Genomic DNA, 26,076 nt, shown 5'->3' with positions numbered 1-26,076 from the left:
ACTTAAAAATTGGTTATATGTGGTAAGAAATTAAATACACTGACAATTTCAGATTACATCATTTATTTTTAGTAGAGGATCTCATGTAAAAATGAAGAAAGTGATGCTGATGTTGATTCCTCCATAGTGAGTTTCAAACCCACTGAAGATTTTTCAGTTACGTAAGGATTATGGTCAACTTAGCAAAGGGCAAATTCACCTGAACCAACTGCAGTATTTTCAATCAAAAGCAGAGAAAACAGAGTGACTTACATCAAACTCATTGAGGGCAGCAGCCAGTTCTCCGATGCCAGCATGGCCGTGCTTCTCGTCGGTGGGTGAAGTGGCCTGGGCAGCACTGGAAATGCCTCCAATGGCCTCCTGGACCTGCTTAAACACGTAGTCTCGGTTGGCACGTGTGGCAGCCACGTCTGGGTGGCGCAGGAAGGCTTGAGAGGCCGTGTACAGCATGGTGGCGTTTTTCTTAAGAGCGCCACGAGCAGCTGCCATCTCATCCCGACACTGAGGGTCCTTCAGCTCCTTAGGACAAGACAAAAGTTCTCAGGTGAGCACTACTCGAATAGAGTATTCATATTTTGTAGAAAAATCTATGCAAAAACAAACAGATAATGTTGCAAGAAAAAAAAAAAAAGCTAAAAACTCATTTGATAGGTTGGAAAAGAATGTCAGCAATGCTGAGTATCTCAAGAATTCACAAGAGAGAAAACATTAATGCAATGGTTCCAATCTTTTCTAAGAAGGAAACAAATTCCCGACCCATTTGATGAACTGGTATTATTCCAAACACATAAAGCTGAAGCTGTGTCATCAGATTAGCAGCTGTGAAGCTGGAATGGATGCAATTCAGGGCTTTGCTCTGGATAAAGTTGGCAGCATGGTGGCTGACCTTTGTGAGAAAAAAAGTCTAAAATCTTCTAGCCAGACTAGTTACCTAGTTTTTGAAAAACTTTGAAGAAGTTATTTTCAGACTCAACAGGTTCATTTTCACTTTGAATAGATTCTATCTGAATCTTATAGTGACACTGTGTACAGATTTTTCTTCACTTTCCAAAATGTAATCTGTCAGAATCCTTGACTAGATCCATTAAAATGCTTTATTCAGAAGCAGAAAAGTAAGCCTGAACACCATATTTTACAAGCTCGTTTATCCAACCTCATAAGCAATTTCTGAAAATGATTAAACAAAAGCCTTGACAGGATAGAAAAGTTAGGAAAGAATACTTATTGGATTGTCTTCATTCTTAGCTTATGTTCCTGATTTTTTTAAAAGACAGCATGACAGTTACCTGCTGTCTCCGAGCCGCCACATAGTTAAGTTTCACCATCTCTTTTCCAAACTCTTTGAAGCGGTTTGCCAGGTCCTGCTCATTGGTAGCATTCTTTACTCCCTCCAGGGCTTCTTCAACCTGTCAAATACACAAGCAAACACTGACACTCAAAATTTTTTAAAGTCTCAGAAGTCAAAACCTAAATACATATTTTACTTTACTGGGCTATTTTTCTTCCAAGATTGCACTGTAGTTTGGTATTCCCATAAAATGTAACCAGCTTCCAAGTACCCATTTAAGAAAAGCAATCCTACAGCATGATGCTGCCACCACTTTATTTCGCCATGAGGATAGTGTGTTCAGGGGAATGTACAGTTTTCCACTATCATTTTTCCAAAAAGCCCAAATAGTAAAATTTCGGTTTCTTCAGCATATTTTCTGTGTACCCTAAACCAATCAGGCAGATTATCATGACCACGTGCTTAGTAGTATTGGTCACTATTTTGCAGCTGAAACAGCCCTGACCCATGTCAGCTTGAACTTCACTAGTTCCCTGAATAGGAGAGTGTCGGTGCCACATAGACGAATAGCAGATTCTTAAAGTCGCAGTGAGGTTTCCACAGAGTGGAAAATTCATCTGGCACATATCAATTGTGTAAAGATCTGACAAACTTGAATGGCAGGTCAACACCACTAACTTGCTGCTGTTCCCTACAAATAAGCTATTCATGTATTGCCTTTGCACAATTATCTCTTTGACTTAAATTAACTCTGTGAACCCAAAGAATGAAGCAAAAAGAAAGAACAATTAGTGCTTATTTGTGTGAATGATAAACTGGATGGCTGAAGATGTCTGCAGGGATGTGCGCTTTATATCACAAACATATTGGCATTTTAAATATTGTATATTTATTTTTCCCATCAAGCCCTGAGCTAGTGGAATAATAAATGACCAAGTAACCTAAGTTTTTTAACTGATTACAGTGAGTGTAGTTCATTACACCAGGGCATTTATGGTGATGTCTCTTTTCAAGATTCTCCTCCATGTCTCATTTATATGCTAATATGTGTGACTTGGTGATAAAAGCCAATATATGTATATATTGTGTGTGTAAGTGTGCATGTGTTTATGTGTCTGTGCCTCTTTCAGCAAATGAACTCATTATCTCATAAAACCTGCATATGATGCTAAAACCACACCTCAGCAAAGGATCTCTGTTTTTTATTCACTTGGGATGCAATTCTAATTGCAAATTTAAAAGGGTGCCATTATGTATTTTCCAGGCATATAATCCCACTTTATAGCACAATCAAGTAACAGTGTTGCCTTCATTTGATATAAAAATGCTGTATATATTAGGCATACCTTAAAAAGAAATTTAATGCAATTTGACGCCTTGGATATTGGTCATGGTCTCTTTAAGTAGCTCCAACTCTTTCTGACACTCCGCCTTTATTACGTCTTCACAACAATGCTTCTCATTATGTCATTTACAACCATTTCAAAAAGTGCTGGATTTGGAAGAAGTTTGTATGATAACCTCAGCAGTTCCATCAGTTAGCTGCTAATTGCTGCTGCCTCTAGTATGGTGGAGCCAAGGGGGTAAGATGGGCAGAGGGGTGCTCTTGAGGAGGAAACTCAGCTGGAGACTGTAGCTCCAAAGAGAAGCTTTGTAGAAATTGCTTTGTGGGAGCAGATGTTCATGCTTCCCCAGCAGGTTCAAGGATTATTCAAACATGCAAGAAAGATTCAATGCAACACCCCAGGTATGTTTTTGACAGTCTAACATGGCATAAAAGATTCTACATAAAATGCTAAAATACAGCATAACCAACATAATTATTCCTTTAACCACAAAGCTGGTCATTGTAGCTCCATTTAAGATGTATTCATAACACAGGACTAATTGCACTTACAATCTTAAGGTGGGCCAGCAGCCTCATGACATCAGCCATGTCAGCAAGGATGAGCAGGCGGGTGACAGCAGACAGCAAGGCGCGAGCAGCCCTCACCATGGTGCCACGTTTCACAGAAGAGCAAGGGTCATCAGCAAACTCAGATGAGGCTATGCGCATTGTTTCTCCTGCACAAATGGATTGAGTAAAAAGTGAGGTAAGCAGAGGAGAAATCACCATTTTTTTTGTGTCAGCATGTGTTTGCCCACTGCAATCACTTAATATTTCTATAATTTAAACTTAGTTGGATTTACAGGGTCTCAATAAACCATATGAGTATGAGTGTGAGCACATTATTTACGCTAAAACTTAGGAGCTAATAAATCTCTATAAAATACAATGTGTGGAGAAGGAATGATAGAGTGAACAGTGGAAAGCCTTTTCATACAAGATTTATAGTGTTAGCTTTATTAATTTTCCTATTGTAATTAATAGTTGTTGACTCAAGAAAGAAACTTCTACTTTATATTTTAGATTACCTAAAAGATATCTTTGTTTATCTTGTGAGTTTATCTGCAAAGTCCTACAAAGTTAGAGTTCTCCCATAAAAAGATGCTGTTTAACATCAGAAATTCAAATCAGACAGGCAGCACAGTGTCAAACAAAATAGTAGCAGATGAGAAAAGTTACAGATGTGCAGAGAAGAATCCTCAGACCCATGGGAATTGCTGTAATTAAAGGTGAAACAACGAAGATGGAATGCATGTTATTATTTTAATAAGTCCACTTGTTGGTTTCATTACAACAGCTGAACAGAAGCCAAATTCACTCAGTACTGTTGTGACTGCAGTAATTCAAGTTATCGATGTGCTGAAATTATTTACTTAGGCAGAGCAGATGAGCAAAACAACTCTTGACCCAAAGTCAAATAATAAAAGCACTACAGTATGTTAATAATGTTTAACATAATAATGTTTCCAAGGACAGATTTTTACAAAAAGATGTTCAAAAGTGGAAAACAAAAAACACCTTCATACATGTTAAAATAAATACTTGACATTCCCAACCAGCTGCTGTACAAAGTGTAGAGGTGATACTGTTGTGATTTGTGTCATCTCCAATTTCCAATAAAGAATGCCATTTTGTTCTGAATGGTTTTTATCATAAATGCTTATTTGACAAGATTACTTTGTAATCTGTCTATATCTGTACCTAATCAATCCCACTAGCGTGCAACGCAGTATGTGAAAATCTTTTATTTACTTGAGATTAACTGAATACAGTCAGGAGATCAATGGTATAACTGATCTCCAGCAGAGTGACACAGTTCAGCAAAATGGAAGAGAACAAGTCAATTATGTTATCTGAGGTCAGCACAATGAGACTTGACAATTGAACAACATCTTGTTTAGTGGATTTTGGTGACTTCTGTGTAGCAGGAAGACATTATTGACTGACAAACAAATAAATAAATGGTTGTAATGAAAATGTTTAAAATCATTCTCTTTTCTGTTAAAATCCAAAAAGCTTTTTGCTTGTTTTGTTATATACAACAAGGGTCAAGATAAAACACTATAAATCTATACTTCCCAAGTTAAAGTAATTAATTGTGGAGCTTGTTCCTTCACTCACATTGGCTGGTATCAGTGCAACAAAAGAAAACAAAAGAACAACTATAAATACTGAGTACAGAGTACTGAGAGTGCTGGTATGGATGTGTGTGCTTTAAATTTGTTATTTGGAATGTTTAGCCACCCCTGACAGTTTCTGGGAAAATAGAAAGTTCCAGCAAAGCTCTGGTCTTCCTGATTATGTTTGGCTCACACAGGTCTGTACAATACAAAATGATTGTTTATTTCGTGACAAAAGCATGAGACTATAGTTCTAGTGTGCATCATAAAACAGTTTTAGTTAAGTTGAGAAAATTTACACAGACTTTTGCATGATAACTTGAATTTTGGCTTTCAAGGGAATTGGTGTTAGCATGCTAGCAGACGGGCTAATAGTTTCTCATGCATTTACATGTAAGTTAGTATTAACTGTTAACATTATGCTTATGTTAACTGTGCAGTACCATTGTGTGGTCTATTTGTGTGTGTTTTTGTTGTTTTTCACAGAATTATTGAGATCGCAGACAAAGCTACAATTGTTAAGAGCACACTTTTAAAAGCACTACTCTACAGTGTTGTTTATTTCAGTTTTACAAGATTTCTATGGATTAAAGCAATGGAAGTAAATCCATAGACTGTTCAGTGTCTGTCTAGTAAGATACACATACAGTCAGTTTCACCTTTTGTGAGGACAGAACACTGAGAATGAAAATATACCTCTAACTCAAGAGATGACGCGAGATACAATACTGGGTTTGTGAAAATGAGATTAAACAATTCATTTGGTAAAACTAAACATTCATTTTACTTGTTACATGATTAAGTTTACTTAACCGTGTTCTTAATTGTTGTATTACCCCTTTTAATATCAATGTTACCCTAAAAACAAGTAACAGCCCTTTACAAATGCTAACTTTAGCATCACTGGCAGCTGGCAGTCAACGACAAACAAAACATACCTTTTCACAAAAGACTTTCCTTATTTTACTGTTTTAATATGGCATGATCTTGACACCCCAATTCTGTACCTTAAGTATGATTAGTTTAAAATCATTAATCCAAACAGAAACAACCAGCGGGTTCAAACTCAGAACTTGTTGTAATGAAACAGTGCTGACTGTAGCACCACTATGCCAAGCACTCACACAAATAATGTCAATTCTTAAGGCTCAGTCAGTCGTCAACAGAGAAACATTTCTCCGAGTACAGAAAAAAATGACTGAATGTACAAAAACTAACTGCTGTGTATACATGAAGAGCATGCTTATATCAGTCTGCACTTTAGCATTATCTAACTAGATTTTACTAGATTCTTCTGGGTGCTGTCTCTGATCCAAAACGTGTAATTTAATTTCAACATGACAAATTTGGTAAGACATAAGTCATGAGCCTCTGACAGATTTAAAGTCTGTTCCATTTCCGTATGGATTTAACTGTGCATGTGCTCCCATTTGGAGGACAGGCTCACTTGCAAACACCTCATAAGTCCTGTTTGTCACAGCACACAAGTCAACAGTGAACTGCAGTCGCAGCCAAGGACTGCTGAAAATTCAATATAATAAAAGAAGCTACAATATTTGAAAACTCCTTTACTTAAAAGGGAATTCACTGTCATCTTGAGAAGAATTGTTAAGACTAGCTGATCTGATCTCAACACAAAAAAAGCCAAGAAAAAAATGTTGAGCATACTTTCTATGTACTCCCTACAGCACACCCATTTTCTCACATGGTTAAAAAATATAACTGATAATGCTGGGATCAAAAAAGAAGAAAGTGACAACAAACACATAGACAGGACTGGACAGAATTTAGCAACAGATACTTTATATGTTCAAACTAACAAGGAGAACATTTGGAAACAGCAGAAGTAAACATGTAAACTACCAAATTCTTCTTCAAGATTAGCATTGAAGAAGACCTACTGAACATACATAGTTGTTGCTAAAGTGAGATGTTGCTTATATTCAAAATGTTAGTATTAATGAGCTCTTTTCCAAATGAATAACAAAAGGAAGGAAGAAAAGAGCTTCTCTTCCTCAGAAGTTTTAAACATTCATGTTAGACAGATCCTGGTCTTGATTCACTACATTCAGAAGGCTGGATACATCAAGTAAAGCAAAAAACTAATGAGTACCAATCGGTTTGCCCTTGCCAATTCAACTCACTAAATCCTTCTAAATTTGTGATATAATCTGATGTTTGTTGACACTCAAGGATCTTTCCCAAACAGCATTTTATGTCAATTACTCACCGGATCCCGCAAATTAATGTCAGTGGGAACATCATTACTGAAAGGTAAGTCACAAGTGCTTTTCATTTTAGTCATAAGCACTGAGCCAGTATCATCCATTCATTTCTATGAATAAATAGCTTCTTCAATATTTTTTCTCTCTTGTATAAGCTCGTCTTTATGTCCAGAGAAGTTTTCTAATTAAATAGTTATTTCCTTAAAAAAAATAATGTTTTTAAATATTAATATGGACTATGAAAACACTTTTAACTATTGAAGGGAAAATAATATTCCTACTTAGATTACATGCAGATTATAGTTAGTTAAAAAAACAATTGTGTGTAGTAGAAGGTAGAAAGGGAATCATTCTGTTTCTTTTTTTGTTCCATTGTGTTATATTTTAGTTGTTTAATATAAAAAACTTATTTCGCTAATATCGTTGCCCTGAATTTCATCATAATTATTATCAATGAACTGACGTCAAATCACCAAGTTATTCAACGATAATGACATTTTAAGAAAAAAATATCCGTATAGGAATTGGGTAAGTAACTACTTAGCCTGCAGTTACTCAGAATCAGATTGATACCAAAATTCCCAGGATCGTACACCTCCACTTACAGCACAGTTTATATGTCCAGTGTTAGACAGTAAAAACATCAACACACCTTGTTTGCGAACATCCTCCACAGCAGCAATGAGCTCTTCCTTGAGATCCTGGCTGTCTTTGGCAATTTGTTCACCCTTTTCAAGAAAGTTCTGAGTGGCCTGCTCCACAGATACTGCCAGAACATGAGCCTTCTTAGAGCGTCCCTTCTTCTTACTGGAGGGTCCCTTGTTGCTGGTGTTCACCAGAGTCGTCACCTGGGAAACATGAGAAGGCATTACCGTTACTTGAGGAAGAAACGGCAAAACATAGATAAAAGTGTTTGTGACTATGTTTTGTTTATTTTGTCTTTAATAAGAGTATTGTACCAATTTTGGTGATTAATTTTTAATTAATGCCAGTAATCACGATGTTTACATTCCTTCATGTAGAACTCATCATTTACAAAGCTAATAAAAAAAAAATAGATAACAGAATCACATTATTTGTCCACAAGTAATTACTTTAGTAGAGATTTTAAAATGTTCTAAATATGCATTCAAGTGTTGTAATATTGTTCAGTGTTACATATTTCTATAATGCCCTCTATTGGTTTGTAAATTAGGAGACAAAGAATTTTTGATGTCATCCAGATATTATGAAAATGACCAAGTTTAACTTTGACCTGGGTGAAACAGCTCAACATCCCAGATTAGGGGTTTTGACAAAAGTAAGAAATTTGCTGGTGACCAGAATTGGTCAGTTAAAAGCCAAAAAGTGTTTTTACAATCAGTACCGTCAGTAATAAGTTAGTATAAGAACAGAGGCCTCAATGTGTATATGACGTGATTTAATCACTTATTAAAATATGAGTAAAGTAAGAATCTAAACTCTGAAAAGACTAAGAGCAATGTTATGTCCTGTCAAGCTTGCATCACTTCAGGGCTTCTAGCCTGGAATATAGACTTTAATGATGCATGTCCTCACTCCTGACTAATCTAAGAATAGTGGCGCTGATATGAGACCAAGATAACCTTTTAGGTGTCAGTGTTCTTCTTCAAAGAGTCAATTATGATTTTGAAAACCTCCCTTGGCAAATGTATTCATATCATGAATAATTGTTTTTATATTACCTTCCCTTCATGACATTGCCTTCTTATTATTTCAAAGCAAATTATAAAGCAGCAGCTTTATAATCATAAAACAGTTTTAGTTACACTTAAGGCGCAATTCGACTATAGATTCCTCCATTGTTTTTTTCCACAACCTAAAGTCCTGGAACTTCTTTATCCACCTTCAAGATTTATCTGCACTGCTGGAGTGCTGTTGTGATCTAAAATACATCTTCAACGTTTGCAACAGCAGAATCTGTATTAGGATTAAAATCAGTGAAATCAGCATTAATCTCAGATTGTTTCAAGGGAATTTCACTTAAAAGCAACTTCCACACTAAACTGCATAAAATTAGGTATACAGAATAGATTTTAAATGATTTACACCAATCCTAACTTGCAACTGCGGGACAAAGAAAAGGACAGCTCCAATTGGGATTAGATTCAGCTATCCAAAGACATAATTCATAACAGTTTCATGGTTGAAACTGAATTAAATCGAGTTTTGACTTTAATCATCAAAACTCAAACTTCCGAACATAAACGGTGTAAAATAATCCGACTTTATCCATTAAAATATCTTGAATCGCAAGTCTCTAAATTATCGTGCTATGCATTTCTTCGCTATCAAATATCATATTGAAGACTAGGTTTAAGTCTCATCTAGAGTGCAAAATGTTTCGTCGTCTGCAACACATAGCAAAATGTTTGATTTTTGACTTTCCACTCTGGAAATGGTTACAAAGCCATTTCAATGGTTTAGGTCGACAGTGAACAACAGTGACAAACTTTATCAACAAATTAAAAATAAAAGGAACAGTGGTGAACCTTTGCAGGAGCAAAGTTCAGATGTAATGTAATTGTCAGAAAGCAAAAAATAAATAAATAAAATCAAATAAACAGTAGTTTATTTTAAGAACAACCCAGATTCTTGGCTTGTTTCAGAATCTGACTAACCTTCTGTAATTAGTGGATCCATAAATTCTGATTTCTACCAGAATTTATAGTGGTAGATAAATTCTCCTGAATGTCCAGACATTTTGGAAAGTTTTGCACTCCAGTGTTATAATATGAGGAACATATTAAAGTGTATACGTATAAGTACAAGCTTTCCTATGCTTCTTGTGGATGTGGGTTTGATGTTTTAGTTTATTTTAAACAAGTGTAGGGCCATGTTTACTGGCACCACATGTAGAAATGTTTAAAGCCCTTAAGATGAAATAATATTTTATTATTAATGTCTCCTCCTGGACATTCAGGAGAATGTCCAGACATCAGTTTGTGCGTTTATGCCAAGCACACTTGGGTTATGAGGCAAGACTATGTTAAAAACCACACCAGAAAATCCACCTCTACATGGATATAAATAAATGTTATGTAGTGGCCTAGTCAAATTAAAGAAAGATGCTGTGATATGACCTTAGGCTGAGCTTATCAAAGAACCCTCTATTAGGACTAAGTTAAAGTAATTATGAAAGCAAGACAATTGCCAAAAATGTTTTTACTTGGATGGTGAAGATGGGTCATTACTTTTCTACAAAAGCCCCATTGGTTTTTAGGTTTTTGGGTTTTTTTTGCCTTGATAAAATTATTTTAAAACTTAATTATGTTTTTAGTCATAGCATCTTTGCCTAGTAATTATATGTATTTTTGCTGTTCTGAAATGTGTAAAGGTGAAATAGAACCAAAAACAAAAAAAATCTCAAAGTGGAAAGTGCTGCCCTGTATAGGGTCCTGCAACACTCGCCTTTTTGTGTCTCTTAATATTGTGTACAGTCATGAAAATAATTTAGCTTTAGGTTGAATGATGACATTTAAGCATCCTTAGGTGCACCCAAGTGTGGCCAAACTCGAAACAAAAATTAATTCAGTGTCTCTGAAATGCAGCCTTACCTTGGAAGCTGGTAACTGACTTTAGGAAAGCCTATTTACTGTGAATATTATCAGCATTTTCTGCTGGACCAAATTTATGTACACTACTATCAACCATAAGCTTTACCATCCCTGCAACAAACTCTCAGACCCAGAAAGTTTTCAAACATTACAGTCCTGCATATAGTCTTTATAGATGTCAGAACAATAAGGCTGTGAACTCTATGATATGCACATCAACAAGCAGAATAGCACCTTATTGAAACAAAGACTCCCAGTGAACAGCCTCATCTTATTTCTATGAGTGGCAGTAAGTCGATGCAAGCTAACATTATGGTTGCTTGTTTGTTTTTAAGAGGTTCAACTACATATGTATATGCATCCGACATTCCCACTGTCTTATTTTAACTTAAATAGGAAAATTCTAGCCAAGCCTTGCTTTCCTGTTATACTGCTGCTCAATGGTTTTAAATGCTATGTGACCTTTCCTCCATGGTGTACTGACCAGTGGGCTCACCAGTAAGTTGTAAATCCCTATGGCAAAGCATAGCCATTCAATTTTCTGCCTTCAGCCTCCGAAACCCGTTTTCATTGGATAAGTGATGCTTTAGCGGCTAATGATAAGAAAGGAAGGTTTGCATGCATGTGCATAATCATAAGTGTTCATGCAAAGCTCTTAGGAGATTCGACCTCCTCCATACAGATAGTCTTGTACAGTAGATTAATTTCTTTATTAAGTTAACTGGCCACACCAGCTAACATTGTGATCTTTTACACTACGAGTGAAGTGAGAATTAAGTGGAAAAGTGGAAAAGCTCAGTGGTACAAAGCCAAAAGAAAAGCTGCTGGAAGACAGGACAAAACATGTCTGTACAATCTGGGGGCTGTAATGCCATCAGTGGCACCAAATGAGTCTTTGTACAGAAACAACCATAAAAGCACACAATATGGAAAAAAGACATAAGCAGCAAAAAGATGCTATATTAACTTTTTATCAAGTTAACTATTTTTTCAATCAGAAGTAACTACAATACTGTTCTACTTTACTAAATTAGACATTTTTCAATCTAATGGAATAAAATAATAGACCAAGGTTAGGAAAATATGCTTTGATGCATAAATGAGCACAACATTGTAATGTCTTTATAAGATGTTGGATATATTATGCCTGTATCAAGGACGCTGTGACAGATTACTTCTCATTTGAGTTATAACCAGAAAACCAATCAAACTTGTTGAAATTAGACTCTACCAACCAAAAAAGCCTGTCTGGTACAACTCATAAGTTTTTAAGTTAAAACTGTGGATTAGTAAGAACTGAATAGATTTTAGGAGACTAAGAAGCAAAAAGTAATGCAGTGCAGAAATGTCAATGTGAGAAAATCTCAGCTTGGTGGTACACACTGGTGGAAATTTTCTGAGAAAACCCCCATGAACATAATTTAAAAAGCATAGAGCCAATGCTGGAAATAAATTTAACAAAACAGAAATACCAAAGCGGACAGTTTGTTCATTTAAAAGGGAAAGTTAAAACACCGAAATTAAGCAAGTTCCAGATTTTTTTTAAGGGTGAAACTCCAAGATTTATTTTGCGTTGACTGCAATAGGTTTTAACGTTTTCTCTTTTTAAGGCCTTAGTAAATCTTTTAGTTTCATTCTTCCTTTGCATTATTATTATCATCCTAACTGCCATTTAATTTTGCTTTCAGGGATTCAGCATGATTCTTGTCATAGTATGATATACTTGATTCATTCTTGGCTGAAAAAATTGACTAAAATTACATTGTAATAATTTTTTCTCTTTTTATCAGACTATGTGGCGTTCTGTGATGATCTGAGTTACTATTTATGGAGGTATTTTTGGTGCAAAAGTATTAGTGCTTTATAACTGAAGTTTAAGTTTTAAAAAAAATCACAGGAGTTTTGTAATTGGAGATTTGCAGCCTCCTTTTCAGTCTCTAAGCACAAAACAGCTACATCTCTTCAAATTCTTAAGTACAAGTAGGCAAATTTTATTGTTTGAGTCACACTGAAAAAAATTTGTCATGTCATGTTGTGTGTTGATATTGGACCTAAATGCAGAACAGTTGTTCTGCATTGAGAACTGTTCAAAATCTGAGTAGATTTTGAAGTTTTAATGAAGAATGAAAAAACAAAATTACAACAAAAAAGCTAAGGGGAAATGCAAGGAGCCAGAGCAGAACAAAAATAAAGGAATCGAGAACAGGGAAGTAATGGGACTTGACAGGAGTAAACAGGGGGACCCAACAAAGACTCACCAAGAATGAGTTGTATATATACTGGGGAGGTTGATTAGTGAACAAGGAAACTTTTCAAAAGAAAGTACTCTGCTCAGATCAAATCAAAACTGAACTTGTTAGTCATAATGCAAAATGTTGCATGGGGTAAAAACATAACACTGCACTCACTGTAAACACACCATTACCATCCTGAAGCATGATGGTGACAGCATTATTATGTACAGATGATTTTCATTTTTTTCAACAAGGAAACTAGTTCAAGTTTTTCTGAAAACCTTTATGACACTGCAAAAGAACTTAAACTAATTACCTTTGAGCTGCGCAACGAGCATGAGCAAACACCACAATAGAACATTCTAATGGATAATTCAGAGTTTGTATTACATTGTGTTGGAATGTCATATCAAACTTGTGGTAAAGTATATGGGAGTCAATGGTTGCAACCAGATAATATACAAAAAAATACAAGTCTTTAGATTTTTCTAAGACAGTGTCTTTTCTATAAAACATCTCTTTTTCATCTTATATATTACTTATACACTGCCTGGCCAAAAAAAAAGTCGCCACCTGGATTTAACTAAGCAAATAGGTACATGCCTCCTATTGGATAAGTACTGCATAGGCGATTATCTTTCAGCTGGCAACAAGTTATTTAACCCCAGCTGATGCAATGAGTAACTCCTCATTTCTTAAACAACCATGGCAAAAGACACATCCTGTGGTCGTGGAAAAGACGTTAGTCTGTTTAAGAAGGGTCAAATCATTGGCATGCATCAAGCAGAGAAAACATCTAAGGAGATTGCAGAAACTACTAGAATTGGGTTAAGAACTGTCCAACGCATCATTAAAAACTGGAAGGATGGTGGGGAACCATCGTCTTCCAGGAAGAAATGTGGTCGGAAAAAAATCCTGAATGATCGTGATCGGCGATTACTTTAACGTTTGGTCAAATCAAATCAAAGAAAAACAACAGCAGAACTCAGGAGTATGTTTAATTGTGAACGCAAAAGCATATCCACACGCACAATGCGAAGGGAACTCAAGGGGTTGGGATTGAACAGCTGTGTAGCCGTAAGAAAACCTCTAATCAGTAAGGCTAACCAGAAAAAAGGCTTCAGTTTGCTAGGGAGCATAAAGATTGGACTCTGGAGAAATGGAAGAGGGTCATGTGGTCTGATGAGTCCAGATTTACCCTGTTCCAGAGTGATGGGCGCATCAGGGTAAGAAGAGAGGCAGGTGAAGTGATGCACCCATCATGCCTAGTGCCTACTGTACAAGCCTGTGGGGGCAGTGCTATGATCTGGGGTTGCTGCAGTTGGTCAGGTCTAGGTTCACCAACATTGTGTGCCCAAAGAATGAGGTCAGCTGACTACCTGAATATACTGAATGACCAGGTTATTCCATCAATGGATTTTGTCTTCCCAAATGGAACGGGCATATTCCAAGATGACAATGCCAGGATTCATCGGGCTCACATTGTGAAAGAGTGGTTCAGGGAGCATGAGACATCTTTTTCACACATGGATTGGACACCACAGAGTCCAGACCTTAACCCCATTGAGAATCTTTGGGATGTGCTGGAGAAGGCTTTGCGCAGTGGTCAGACTCTCCCATCATCAATACAAGATCTTGGTGAAAGATTAATGCAACACTGGATGGAAATAAATCTTGTGACACTGCAGAAGCTTATTGAAACAATGCCACAGCGAATGCGGGCTGTAATCAAAGCGAAAGGCGGTCCAACAAAATATTAGAGAGTGTGACCATTTTTTGGTGGCGACTTTTTTTTTTGGCCAGGAAGTGTATTACTGTAACTGTGTCCCTTCAATTTGCAACAATATCTAATAGCCACATGGTGTATTGGAAAACATTCCTATTTTCATTTTTTGATTTACAACGGTCATGCATATGCATGAGAAAAAGAATCTTTGCCATAAAAAAGTAAATTCTCAGGGCAATGGATTATTTCCCCAGTGGAGGTAATGCACTGGAATAATCCCTAGTGGACAAATTAAATCTTCACTCTCACAGACAAGTTACACAAAAGACACCAGCTCTTATTTATATTCAAATATATACATATACATATTTTAACAGCTTTAAAATACAATACCTTATATGTTCACTCGAAGAACATATTACAATATGCCGGTATCAAATAAGTATTTTTTCAAACAAACTTATTTAACTGCTTAAGAGATTTAAGAAGGGAGCTTAGCTTCAGATTTTGATTGCTATTCTTTGCTGCAGCCAAAGGGATAGGTTGTGTCATGTCTTTTTCTTCTTGTGTAGAGTTTTCTCTATTTTGAAGAAGAAAAATCAGAAGGACAGCAGCATCTGTGCATAGCAGCAGTTCAGGACACCGGGGAAGCCATATGCTGAAATTGCAAAGTGTCAAAAGATAACATCCTGAAGACCGATGAAACCATGTTTCACAAGATCCAGAACTGACCTCAGACTACAAATGAAAGGACAGATGCTGACAGAGCACTGTTAAGAATTAGCTGGCTATTCTTACAGTCTACAAAGTATTTGTTGTAAGACCACTTACACATTTAATTATTTTCTCACTAAGTATTTGTTTTGATGATCATCTCAAAAATCTCTAGATCATTGACATTTCAAAATCAATGACAGTTTGAAAGTCTGGCAGATTTCGCAAACTTATCCTGGGGAGAAGTAAAAACTGTTTCAGTTCAACTAAATTAAATGTTAGTAACTAAAACATCGCCTCTCAATGATCTGCTTTTGTGTTTTTCAAAACTAAACTTTCATTAGTCCTGACTACTTCATCCTTGTTGTTCATAAAAGATCCATAAAAATGAAAACTACCCAGCCAAATGAGTTCATTACCTATTTAACCCTACCCGAGCTTTCAAGTTTACATTGAAGTGATTTGGAAAACATCCTGCCTTTCTGTGACGAGTAAAAAAAAAGTACATCCATCTGTCGACAATGACTAGAGGCCAGTAGCTTAAAAATCCAAATGTTCTGAAAGTACTGGAGAGGCTGTTAGTGACCCATGTAATGAAGCAAGAGAGAACCTGTTAGAATCCAAATTGCTAATAGCCACTGGGTTGTAGATGAAGATGACATCTTCTACAATCTTTAAAAAGCTGACTTATTTGGAAAAACACGCAGTGCTTTTAGGGGAAAATATATGCATTTCCAGACACATAGGACCATTTTATCGAACAATCAAGGTTCACTTTCAGTTTTTATGAAAATGCTGTACACATCAAAAACAAATTCAAAGAAATTTTACTTCCCACCATAGCCATATCTGATTCCTTGAAATTGGCCTCTGTCTCTTTAAGAACCTCCTGCCCTTCTCCATGCCATCCACTGATCTGGTATACAATCATTCATTTGACAATTGCTGTCTGTATGATAAAAGGGGCCGCTGGCAGCGATGAATGGTAGCCTCTCTGCTGTGAAACTGTCCCAGGGCAGTTATACAGGGCAGGTACAGTGTAGTAGTTTACCACAATCAGTGTGTGAATGTGTGCATCAGTAGGTGAATGACTGAATGTAGTGTGAAGCAGGTTCCTCTGGACTAGCTAAAGCAAGATACAAGTACAAGTCATTTATAAGTGCAGGACATATAAAGCTCAAAAAAGTCAATTTTGCATGGTACCTCCCATTTAAAATCAGACCCCTTGATGTCTGGAATTCTTTTAAAATGTTTACATTACTTTATTGTGCAATACATCATGAAAAGTAACAGTGAATTTAAGAATCATGCACAATCAGGCAGATGACTGAAGCATTTTGTGTGAGTGGGTATCCGTAAGTACTGGAAACCATAGCTCACCCTTTTGGGAAACTTTAAGGCCTATGGTATTATCTTTAGAAATTACTTTGCACTTGTGAATGGTGTCAATAGTGGACCAGAAACTGGTGTAAGACTTTTTGGCTCATAATAACAATTACTTCATTTTGAATATAATCAAGACAGATATTTGAATATATATCAAGTCAGATAGCAGGATAATAGGGATGTAACTGTAGACTTAAGACCAGTTTGGTACAGGTTCAGTACATCAGAAAAACAAAATGTATATTAGTCATAACAGTATGACCACTAACAGTTGAAGTAAATAACACGGATTATCTCTCAATCATCTCACCTACTAATGCATGGAATATAACAGGGGTTAAATAAATATTTTATTTTTGCATAATATGTGAAAGGGCAAAATTGGAGCAGTTCCTGATCTGCGATAGTCAGCTCTTGTCCAACAAACAAGCTTCTGTACCCAAAACTGCAGAAGTGAATTCTGGTTCTCATACAAAGGTGCCAAAATACACAGCAGTTTCTTATATGTAGCTGAATAGATGCAGACCAATCAGAATGCCTTTTCTGACTTGTTCTGTACAAATCAGTACAGTACAAATCTGTACAATTCTGAAGCTTCAGCAAGCAGAATGCAGCCCCCTAATACACTTGTCTCTGTCCTACTTGTTCTACTTGAAATGTCTACAGTATGGGATTATAACACATAACACATGGACTATCCTCACACACACACACATCACGGACTGTTTTCTTCACACACACATACAACCTGTAAATTTTATCTGCCATTATTTATCTATAATCCATTCCCTAACATTCTTGTATATTCTGTATAATCTGTATAATCTGTGCATATAGCTCCCATATTTATATTTATACACAATATCTATATCTCTTGCTATAACCCCTTATAGTCCATACATACATAGTCTTGTACATCTGTAAATAAATATTTATATCTCGTAGAGCACTTCTGGATAGATGCAAACTACATCTCATTGCTTGTACTTGTGACAGTGCAATGACAATAAAGTTGAATTCTATTCTATTCTATTCTATACTTGCATTAAGGTTATTCCTGGGTTTAACCTGACTTGCTAAGTACATCTTAAATGGTGCCTGAATGAAAAAAAAAACTCATCCTAAATTACCCAACTCAGAGAGCAACTCTTCCGTGGTTTCAATGAACTCTCCAAGAGGTGTAGCATCTTTTCCTGCCTCTAAAAACTGTTTGAGGTCTGGGCCGACTCCTTTCCACTAGCTTAATGGATTATGACAGTGATGCAGCATGAGGCCTTAATCCCCTCACCAACCATACCCCCACCCCACTTTATGTTAAGCCCCATGACTAGAAACTCTCTGTTCATCTGGTGCCAACCAAAAGTCATAGCCAATTTTGGATGGCATAAAAACAAAGAGTGCTAAAACATCCAGAGCTGACAGCAAGCACCACCCTTCAGGTTTCCTCCCACTACATTATTATAACACTGTGGAGTCAACAAATAATACATGTTGTGATAAATTCTTCAGTTAATCTATTTCAGTCACACCCTCCAAAGAGCATAAAATGACAACGGAATTGAAACGGGGCCGATTTTTTCTACACTTACTTTGACAAGCTCACAGTAAATTGTATTGCAAATATCACATCTGCTGTCTAATGGGACAAAAGATCCTTTGTTTTTAAGCAATCATTTATTTTGAAAACTCACGAAGTACTACAGGTCCTTCTCAAAATATTAGCATATTGTGATAAAGTTTATTATTTTCCATAATGTAATGATAAAAATTGAACATTCATATATTTTAGATTCATTGCACACTAACTGAAATATTTCAGGTCTTTTATTGTCTTAATACGGATGATTTTGGCATACAGCTCATGAAAACCCAAAATTCCTATCTCACAAAATTAGTATATCATGAAAAGGGTCTCTAAACGAGCTCTGAACCTAATCATCTGAAACAACGAATTAACTCTAAACACCTGCAAAAGATTCCTGAGGCCTTTAAAACTCCCAGCCTGATTCATCACTCAAAACCCCAATCATGGGTAAGACTGCCGACCTGACTGCTGTCCAGAAGGCCATCATTGACACCCTCAAGCAAGAGGGTATGACACAGAAAGATATTTCTGAACGAATAGGCTGTTCCCAGAGTGCTGTATCAAGGCACCTCAGTGGGAAGTCTGTGGGAAGGAAAAAGTGTGGCAGAAAACGCTGCACAACGAGAAGAGGTGACCGGACCCTGAGGAAGATTGTGGAGAAGGGCCGATTCCAGACCTTGGGGGACCTGCGGAAGCAGTGGACTGAGACTGGAGTAGAAACATCCAGAGCCACTGTGCACAGGCGTGTGCAGGAAATGGACTACAGGTGCCGCATTCCCCAGGTCAAGCCACTTTTAAACCAGAAACAGCGGCAGAGGCGCCTGACCTGGGCTACAGAGAAGCAGCACTGGAATGTTGCTCAGTGGTCCAAAGTACTTTTTCGGATGAAAGCAAATTTTGCATGTCATTCGGAAATCAAGGTGCCAGAGTCTGGAGGAAGACTGGGGAGAAGGAAATGCCAAAATGCCCGAAGTCCAGTGTCAAGTACCCACAGTCAGTGATGGTCTGGGGTGCCATGTCAGCTGCTGGTGTTGGTCCACTGTGTTTTATCTAGGGCAGGGTCAATGCAGCTAGCTATCAGGAGATTTTGGAGCACTTCATGCTTTAGCTTTATGGAGATGAAGATTTCATTTTTCAGCACGACCTGGCACCTGCTCACAGTGCCAAAACCACTGGTAAATGGTTTACTGACCATGGTATCACTGTGCTCAATTGGCCTGCCAACTCTCCTGACCTGAACCCCATAGAGAATCTGTGGGATATTGTGAAGAGAAAGTTGAGAGACGCAAGACCCAACACTCTGGATGAGCTAAAGGCCGCTATCGAAGCATCCTGGGCCTCCATAACACCTCAGCAGTGCCACAGGCTGATTGCCTCCATGCCACGCCGCATTGAAGCAGTCATTTCTCCAAAAGGATTCCCGACCAAGTATTGAGTGCATAACTGTACATAATTATTTGAAGTTTGACTTCTTTTGTATTAAAAACACTTTTCTTTTATTGGTCGGATGAAATATGCTAATTTTGTGAGATAGGAATTTTGGGTTTTCACGAGCTGTATGCCAAAATCATCCGTATTAAGACAATAAAAGACCTGAAATATTTCAGTTAGTGTGCAATGAATCTAAAATATATGAATGTTCAATTTTTATCATTACATTATGGAAAATAATGAACTTTATCACAATATGCTAATATTTTGAGAAGGACCTGTAGTATCCATCCATCCATTTTCTGTACACCCTTGTCCCCATCGGGGTTGGGAGGGGTGCTGGTGCCCATCTCCAGCGTACGTTTTGGGCGAGAGGTAGGGTACACCCTGGACAGGACGCCAGTCTGTCGCAGAGGTTCTATAATGCAAGTAATGTTTTCGGTTGCTGTGAGTGCAAATGGTAGGACTGACCACTGCTTCCCCATTTCTGATATACAAAAATGATGATTAAAAAGTTCATTAAAATGGGAACTCTCATATTGCCTTTGTTTTAAAGAGAATCATGTAAACCTTTAAGAAAAATCACAAAACATGAAATAGGTCCATTCTAATAAAGAAACTAATAAAGTAATTACTCTGTTGCCTTTGTGCGAGAACAAGACTAAAGCAGTTAAATATACCTAAATACCTTTAAATATTTAAATCTGAGTGGCTTGGCTTTCTCTGCTTGTTAATAGCTCCTGCAGAGGAATCCTGCAGAGAAAGTCTGTTTAAAATCAGAATAGGTAATCACAAAACAACACAAGCACAGCTTGTTTCTTATGCAAACATGGACATATGAACATGAGTAATTTAAATTGCAAAAACATTCGAGGCAAGCCTTTGACATTTTTAATGAATAAAACATTGTTATATTTCATAGTTTACAAAATAAAGCAGTACTTCTACCAGTAAGTCACATTAGACTTTGCTATCCTGTTTTATCATTTTCAAATATAACATTGATTTCCATAGTTTAGGAAAGCTTTCTGGAAAGACTAAGCTCGAAGAGGCTTACATAAACTTTCTCCATGTGCTCCGTCTTGGAAATGGGATAATGCATTTTTTCATTCAAGGGAAGAGTAGAGTTGCTCATCTAATCAGAATTCCTCCTTGGTGTTCTCCTTTTGAGGTTTTGAAGGCACAATAGAATGGGTAAACACTAAGATAAGCCAAATAAAATCACACAGAACCACCTGTAAAGACTGTATACTGCTTTAGGCTGAATGGGTGTTCAACATATACAATACATGCCAACAATCCCAGCTGTGACCCAAGCACCCAAAACGCATCTCTTAAAATGAAATAATTTTACAGCTGCAATTTTACATTCATAAAGAAGTAAAGATCCATCCATCCATTCGTGGGAGAGGGCTCTCTGGGTCTGTTACCCCATGACCCATTCTCAGAAAAGAAAAACAAAACAGATGTACAGTCATTTGAAAAGGTTTGCCCCTGTCTGATTTTATCTCTTTTTTTCTTTTCTTTTTTCTCATTTTGCAACACAACCAAACACAAACACTGAAGTGTGACAAAGATGCCAAATACTAAGAAAACAGGCAGGGGAAAACACTTTCTCACACCACTCATGCAGACTTTTACACCAACTTTTAAGGAAGTTATTTGAACAGCTTTAATCCTCATAAAACTTTTCCGATTTGTAAATAACAGTTCTGATCTCTTTTTAATGCCCATCTCCAGCAATCATTGCTCAAGATGCAGGGTGAACCCTGGTCCCACAAACGCATGACAAATCTGCAGACTTGCGCTCATATCTAAGGGCATTTTTAGATTTTTCACTTCACCCAACAATCATGTTTCTGGACTCTGGGAGAAAGTGGAGATCCCGTATCAAACCCTTACATGCAAGAGGAGAACATGCAAACATTACGCAGAAAGACACAAGACCAGGATTCAAATCCAGGACCTCTCTGCTGCAAAGTCATCATCTGTAATTGATGATCATCTCACCATCTATCTGAGTTTAAATTCAAATGCTCCATTAACAGTCTATAAATGCCCCCAAGTGGCAAATATTTATTTGCTGAACTATTCCAAAGACAGAGCCAACCTCCCCAATAGCATCCTACTGCAGAGTCAGCCACTCCAAGTCTGTTGATGGGAAGAATTTTAATAATTAATAAAGCAATTAATATCTGAATCCTGTAGTGTTAGAGTTTTAAGGGATCAACTTGACGTAAAGTGCAATTAAGCATATGTGAGGTCTATATGACATGATAGGAGTAAGATTTTTGCAGCAAATAAAAAAAACAATCCTTAGATCAGTGGTCTTAAACTAATGTACTTAAAGCCTACTGTCATGCTTCTACTGACGATAACGGCATGCTGAGAAGGTAAATAACTGTTGAAATGGTTTTGGTAGAACCAGGAACATGTCTAAGCTATACACAACAGACCCCTCAAAACAGGAGCTGGGGACCAGAACCTTACACAGTGGCTATGTTTTGCCTGCCCCTGAAGGCTCCTTTCATATAATCCTTTAAAGAAATGCTGCTATTGCCTGCAGTATAAAAGATTTACGCTATCTGCAGGCAGGCTTTTTGTACACAGAGCCATAAAGATGGATCCTCTGTTTTAGCAACATATCTTCTAGTTGGTCATGATAAATTAGCAACATATCTTCTAGTTGGTCATGATAAATAAGACTGGTATTTCAACCAATGTCAGGGGAAGCCTGATTGTCTGTCTTCCTGAAGTAACCCACTTTTCTTTGTCCAAACATCCTCAATCATCCAAGTTGATTAGAAAACAATCACAGTGCCTGGTTCACACAAAAACGCTTCACAATTTCTGTAAATCCTAAAAATAAACTACTTCAGTTTGATTTACAGCCATGTGGCTGTTAAAAATGTGTCACTTTAGAAAAAGGCAGATGTAAAAAAAAAACCAAAAAACCCCAATAAAATTAATATTTAAAATATCTTGAAAGAACTTCAAATATATCTTGACTAGAACATACTTTAAAGAAAATATGAATGTCTTCATGTATATAGAAAACATACACAAGAATGAAAAGAACAGACTTCTCTGAAAACGTTCATTATTAATCTGTAGATACCAAAAGTTTTTCTAAGGATAAAAATCAAGACATTAATGTGAAAGTATTTTTTATAAAAAATGCTCTTCAACATTCACATAATTTGGTGTAAAGGCAGTCAAGCATTGCCATGCTGAAAAAACCTCATCAGCTTCCCATCCCTTGACATTATGCAATTAGTTATCTGTCAGTCTGATGACCACTCAAAAGGAACAAAGACCGGATGTGGCTAATTCAAGGCACCATAAAAAAAAAGGCACAGTGAAACTCTCTAAGTGAGAGCCATTACATTTTTTTTATGCTGTCTGATTGCTTAATTTTTTTGGACAGGCTTACATTTTCCTCATATTTTAGCAATGTTTGTTCAAACACTTGATAGCAATGCAACTTAAAGCAATACAATTATATAATGATTTTCTTTCAAAAATAAAGTGATGTAATACCATCAAAGTCAATCAGGTTATAAACGTATGTAAAAGTGAGGGAGATTTGTCCCGATTTTGGCATACAGTCACACATGTAAAACCAAATCATTTGTATGTAAAATGGCAACATACAACATATAAGCTAAAAATGTCATCTAACCACCTGATAAGAAAGAAATCTGCAAAATTTAAAAGAAGCACATTTTTACAAAAACTGAAAAGCACATTTGTTTTCTAGAAAAAAAAAGATATTATTTTAGAAAATGGAGCAGCAAAAAAAGCTAAATAGATGAAGGGGTTGATAAATCTCTAGGTAACATTGCAGGGGTCATGCAGTAGTTTGAAAACGAGATTTGATTAAAAATAAAAAGCACTTTGAAGTCAACCAAGGAACACCAGACCACTGGGGAAGGCTGCTGGTACACTCAATAATCTCAGCGCTGTCAACATTGTGTCTGACACAGGCAAGGATGGAAACATCATTTCCTGCAGTGCAAAACTTATTTATTATTATTTCATGAAAAAAAGAGGTTGAGATTTATATGCTAAAGTAGTTTATTGTTGGACATTTGAGGGAACTTTTAAAAACAATTTTGTGCTCTGTTGTCACTGAATGCACATCCCTTGTGCACAAAAGACAATATACACACTATAAAAATATGGATAGGATGCATCATTTTGCCTTTATACATAAAAAGTAAATTCTTATATTTTTATAATGGTCAAAATAAAAACTTTCAATAAATTTTGGTCGTTTACCTCTTAATGAGCTGTGGCAGAGATGGAGTACAAATGGATCTACAAATATTACAAGTGGATCCACTTTGTAATATAAATTAAAATGTTATGGGGATAACAAAAAGTGAATCAGTCCAGAAAAAAAGACAAATTACTGTAAAAGTAATATGCAGTTTTACATCTTAATCATTATAAAATTTTGACTACTGTTCAAAAGACTACTGTTCAGAAGAGCATCTGTATGCATCCATACATCCATCCATGATCTAACATGCTTATCCTTGTGGGATCGTCAAGGGGCAAGAGGCAGGATACAGGCCGCCGCCTGCAGGCGCCAGTCCATCACGGCGGCATCTGTATGCAAATCTAATTTAATTTGTAACAAACTGAATATTAGTTGTTGTTTTTTTGTTTAAGTATGTTGCACCCAGTAGTTTGCTTAGCAAGTAGTATGAATACATGCAACAGAAGTCATGGGGTTTGGAAACACACTCCTCATTTTATCATAATTCCCTTTTGGGAGTTGATGTAGATTCTATTTTTCAGTCCTCCAGCAATGATTCTCCAAATATCTTACATAAAGTAATCCTGTCAATTAAAGGAGAAACTGTATTAAGGTTGAGAAATTATGGAATAAAAGTGAGATGGAAACTGAATGGAGCTGCGTTTTTAAGGAACTTATTGCTTGTTCTTAAGAGTAAAAAGTTCCATAGATGCTTACTTTCCTAATTTCAGAATAGAAATGGGAAATATGCAAATTGCAGTTTGAACTAAACTTCTTTTGCACATTATTACCACACATTCTCAGTGCCTCAGCATGTTGAGAAGAACCGGTTTCATTTTGCCAGAACTCTATTTCATACATATCAAGTGTGTTCTTCACCTACCTGTGTGACCAAGGGCTCCAGAAGCCGCTCCACAGTCAAGGTGCGGATTTCAAGACTCTTTGGGTCCCATTTCAATAGAATTGGGGAAGTGGCAGTCGTCATGGTCTCTGTTGGGATTAGACGGACAGAAATAGTTAGGGAGGTTGCACAAAAACATTTGTGATAAACATTTGTAAAACAAAACATTCATCCCAAATAAATTGTGAGGAATTAATGAGTTGTACACACACATCAGTCTTTGAAAGCACAGCACATTGAGGTTATTATGACAATTCCAGAACATCATTAACATAGATTAAAATGTTATTTCCGTAGGTCCACAAGGATATTTCAAACAGAAAAGCAATTCCTTTATGTAAAAGGTCAGATCGGTGCCTTCAGTACAGAGCAGACTATAGAAAATTACTTTGAATTATTGTTATCAAAACAGAAAAAAAGCAAGCTACAAGATAACACAAAATCCCCTGGAAAAGTCAAAAACAAAAAAATCAACTGTGAAGTCCTGAAATGACAACAAAACAAGTAAAACTACATACATATGTTCCTCTAAATCCACTGGAACCATTTGCATGCACAGAAATATTTGGCTGTGGCAGACTTGGGTTGGCTCGTCTGTGACACTGGTGGCTGCTTTTGTAAAGCTGCATTGTAATGTGAATCACTTTCATTGAAGCAACATTTGGGGGTAGGAGGGTCGAGTGACACTCAGCAAATCCTGATTCTATTCATCAAGCAAGCCAGGAGGACAACAGCAAAGCACACATAAATGGCTGACCAGTTCCCTAACTGTTAGGAACTGTAATCACATTACAAGGTAAATTCTTGCATGACGATATGACTTTCTACAAAATTTAAATTACCTAAGTTGTTAAGTTTAGCTTGAACTGAGGAAAGATGTTACTCTTTGTAAACATTTTGAGCTAGTTGCTATTCAGCAGAGTTTTGGCCTACATTTGTTCACAGTCTGAGCAGCATTTTGATTACTTAAAACTTTGTTGGTAAAAAATACAGAGTTGCTGCAGGTCTGTAAAGTGAGATCATTCACTGAAAACTGTAGAGAAAAACAGAGAAAAGGGAGGGAAAAAATCATTTTTGGATGTGGTGGGGGTCTACACACTTATCTGACCAAAGTGTCATACCAAAAAAAACTATTTTGTGTGAAAGCAAGACTAGAAATGGTCTCAACTAAGCAGCATTTCAGAAATCAGCTTCTTAGCTTGTCAGAGCCTTTCCTTCCATACTGATGTTTTAAAATAAT

General features: G+C 36.7%; 1 protein-coding gene across 1 annotated transcript in view; it reads right to left on the bottom strand.

The window, feature by feature from the left end:
* The window catches only part of ctnna2 (catenin (cadherin-associated protein), alpha 2), a 321,544-nt gene that overhangs the window by 280,999 nt on the left and 14,469 nt on the right, over nt 1–26,076 (bottom strand). Inside the window, exons 2-6 of the mRNA XM_032562146.1 lie at nt 24,819–24,925; nt 7,673–7,868; nt 3,186–3,352; nt 1,287–1,406; nt 253–519 (exon numbers count right to left, since the gene is read on the bottom strand). Coding sequence (XP_032418037.1) covers nt 253–519; nt 1,287–1,406; nt 3,186–3,352; nt 7,673–7,868; nt 24,819–24,920 — 852 coding nt within the window. The 5' untranslated portion in view covers nt 24,921–24,925. The remainder of the gene's footprint in view (nt 1–252; nt 520–1,286; nt 1,407–3,185; nt 3,353–7,672; nt 7,869–24,818; nt 24,926–26,076) is intronic.

This window comes from Xiphophorus hellerii, chromosome 5 (genome assembly GCF_003331165.1).
Source record: "Xiphophorus hellerii strain 12219 chromosome 5, Xiphophorus_hellerii-4.1, whole genome shotgun sequence".
In the NCBI taxonomy this organism is placed as follows: Eukaryota; Metazoa; Chordata; class Actinopteri; order Cyprinodontiformes; family Poeciliidae; genus Xiphophorus; species Xiphophorus hellerii.
Note: the sequence above shows the minus strand (reverse complement) of the source record. Positions and strands in the feature narration are given on the sequence as shown.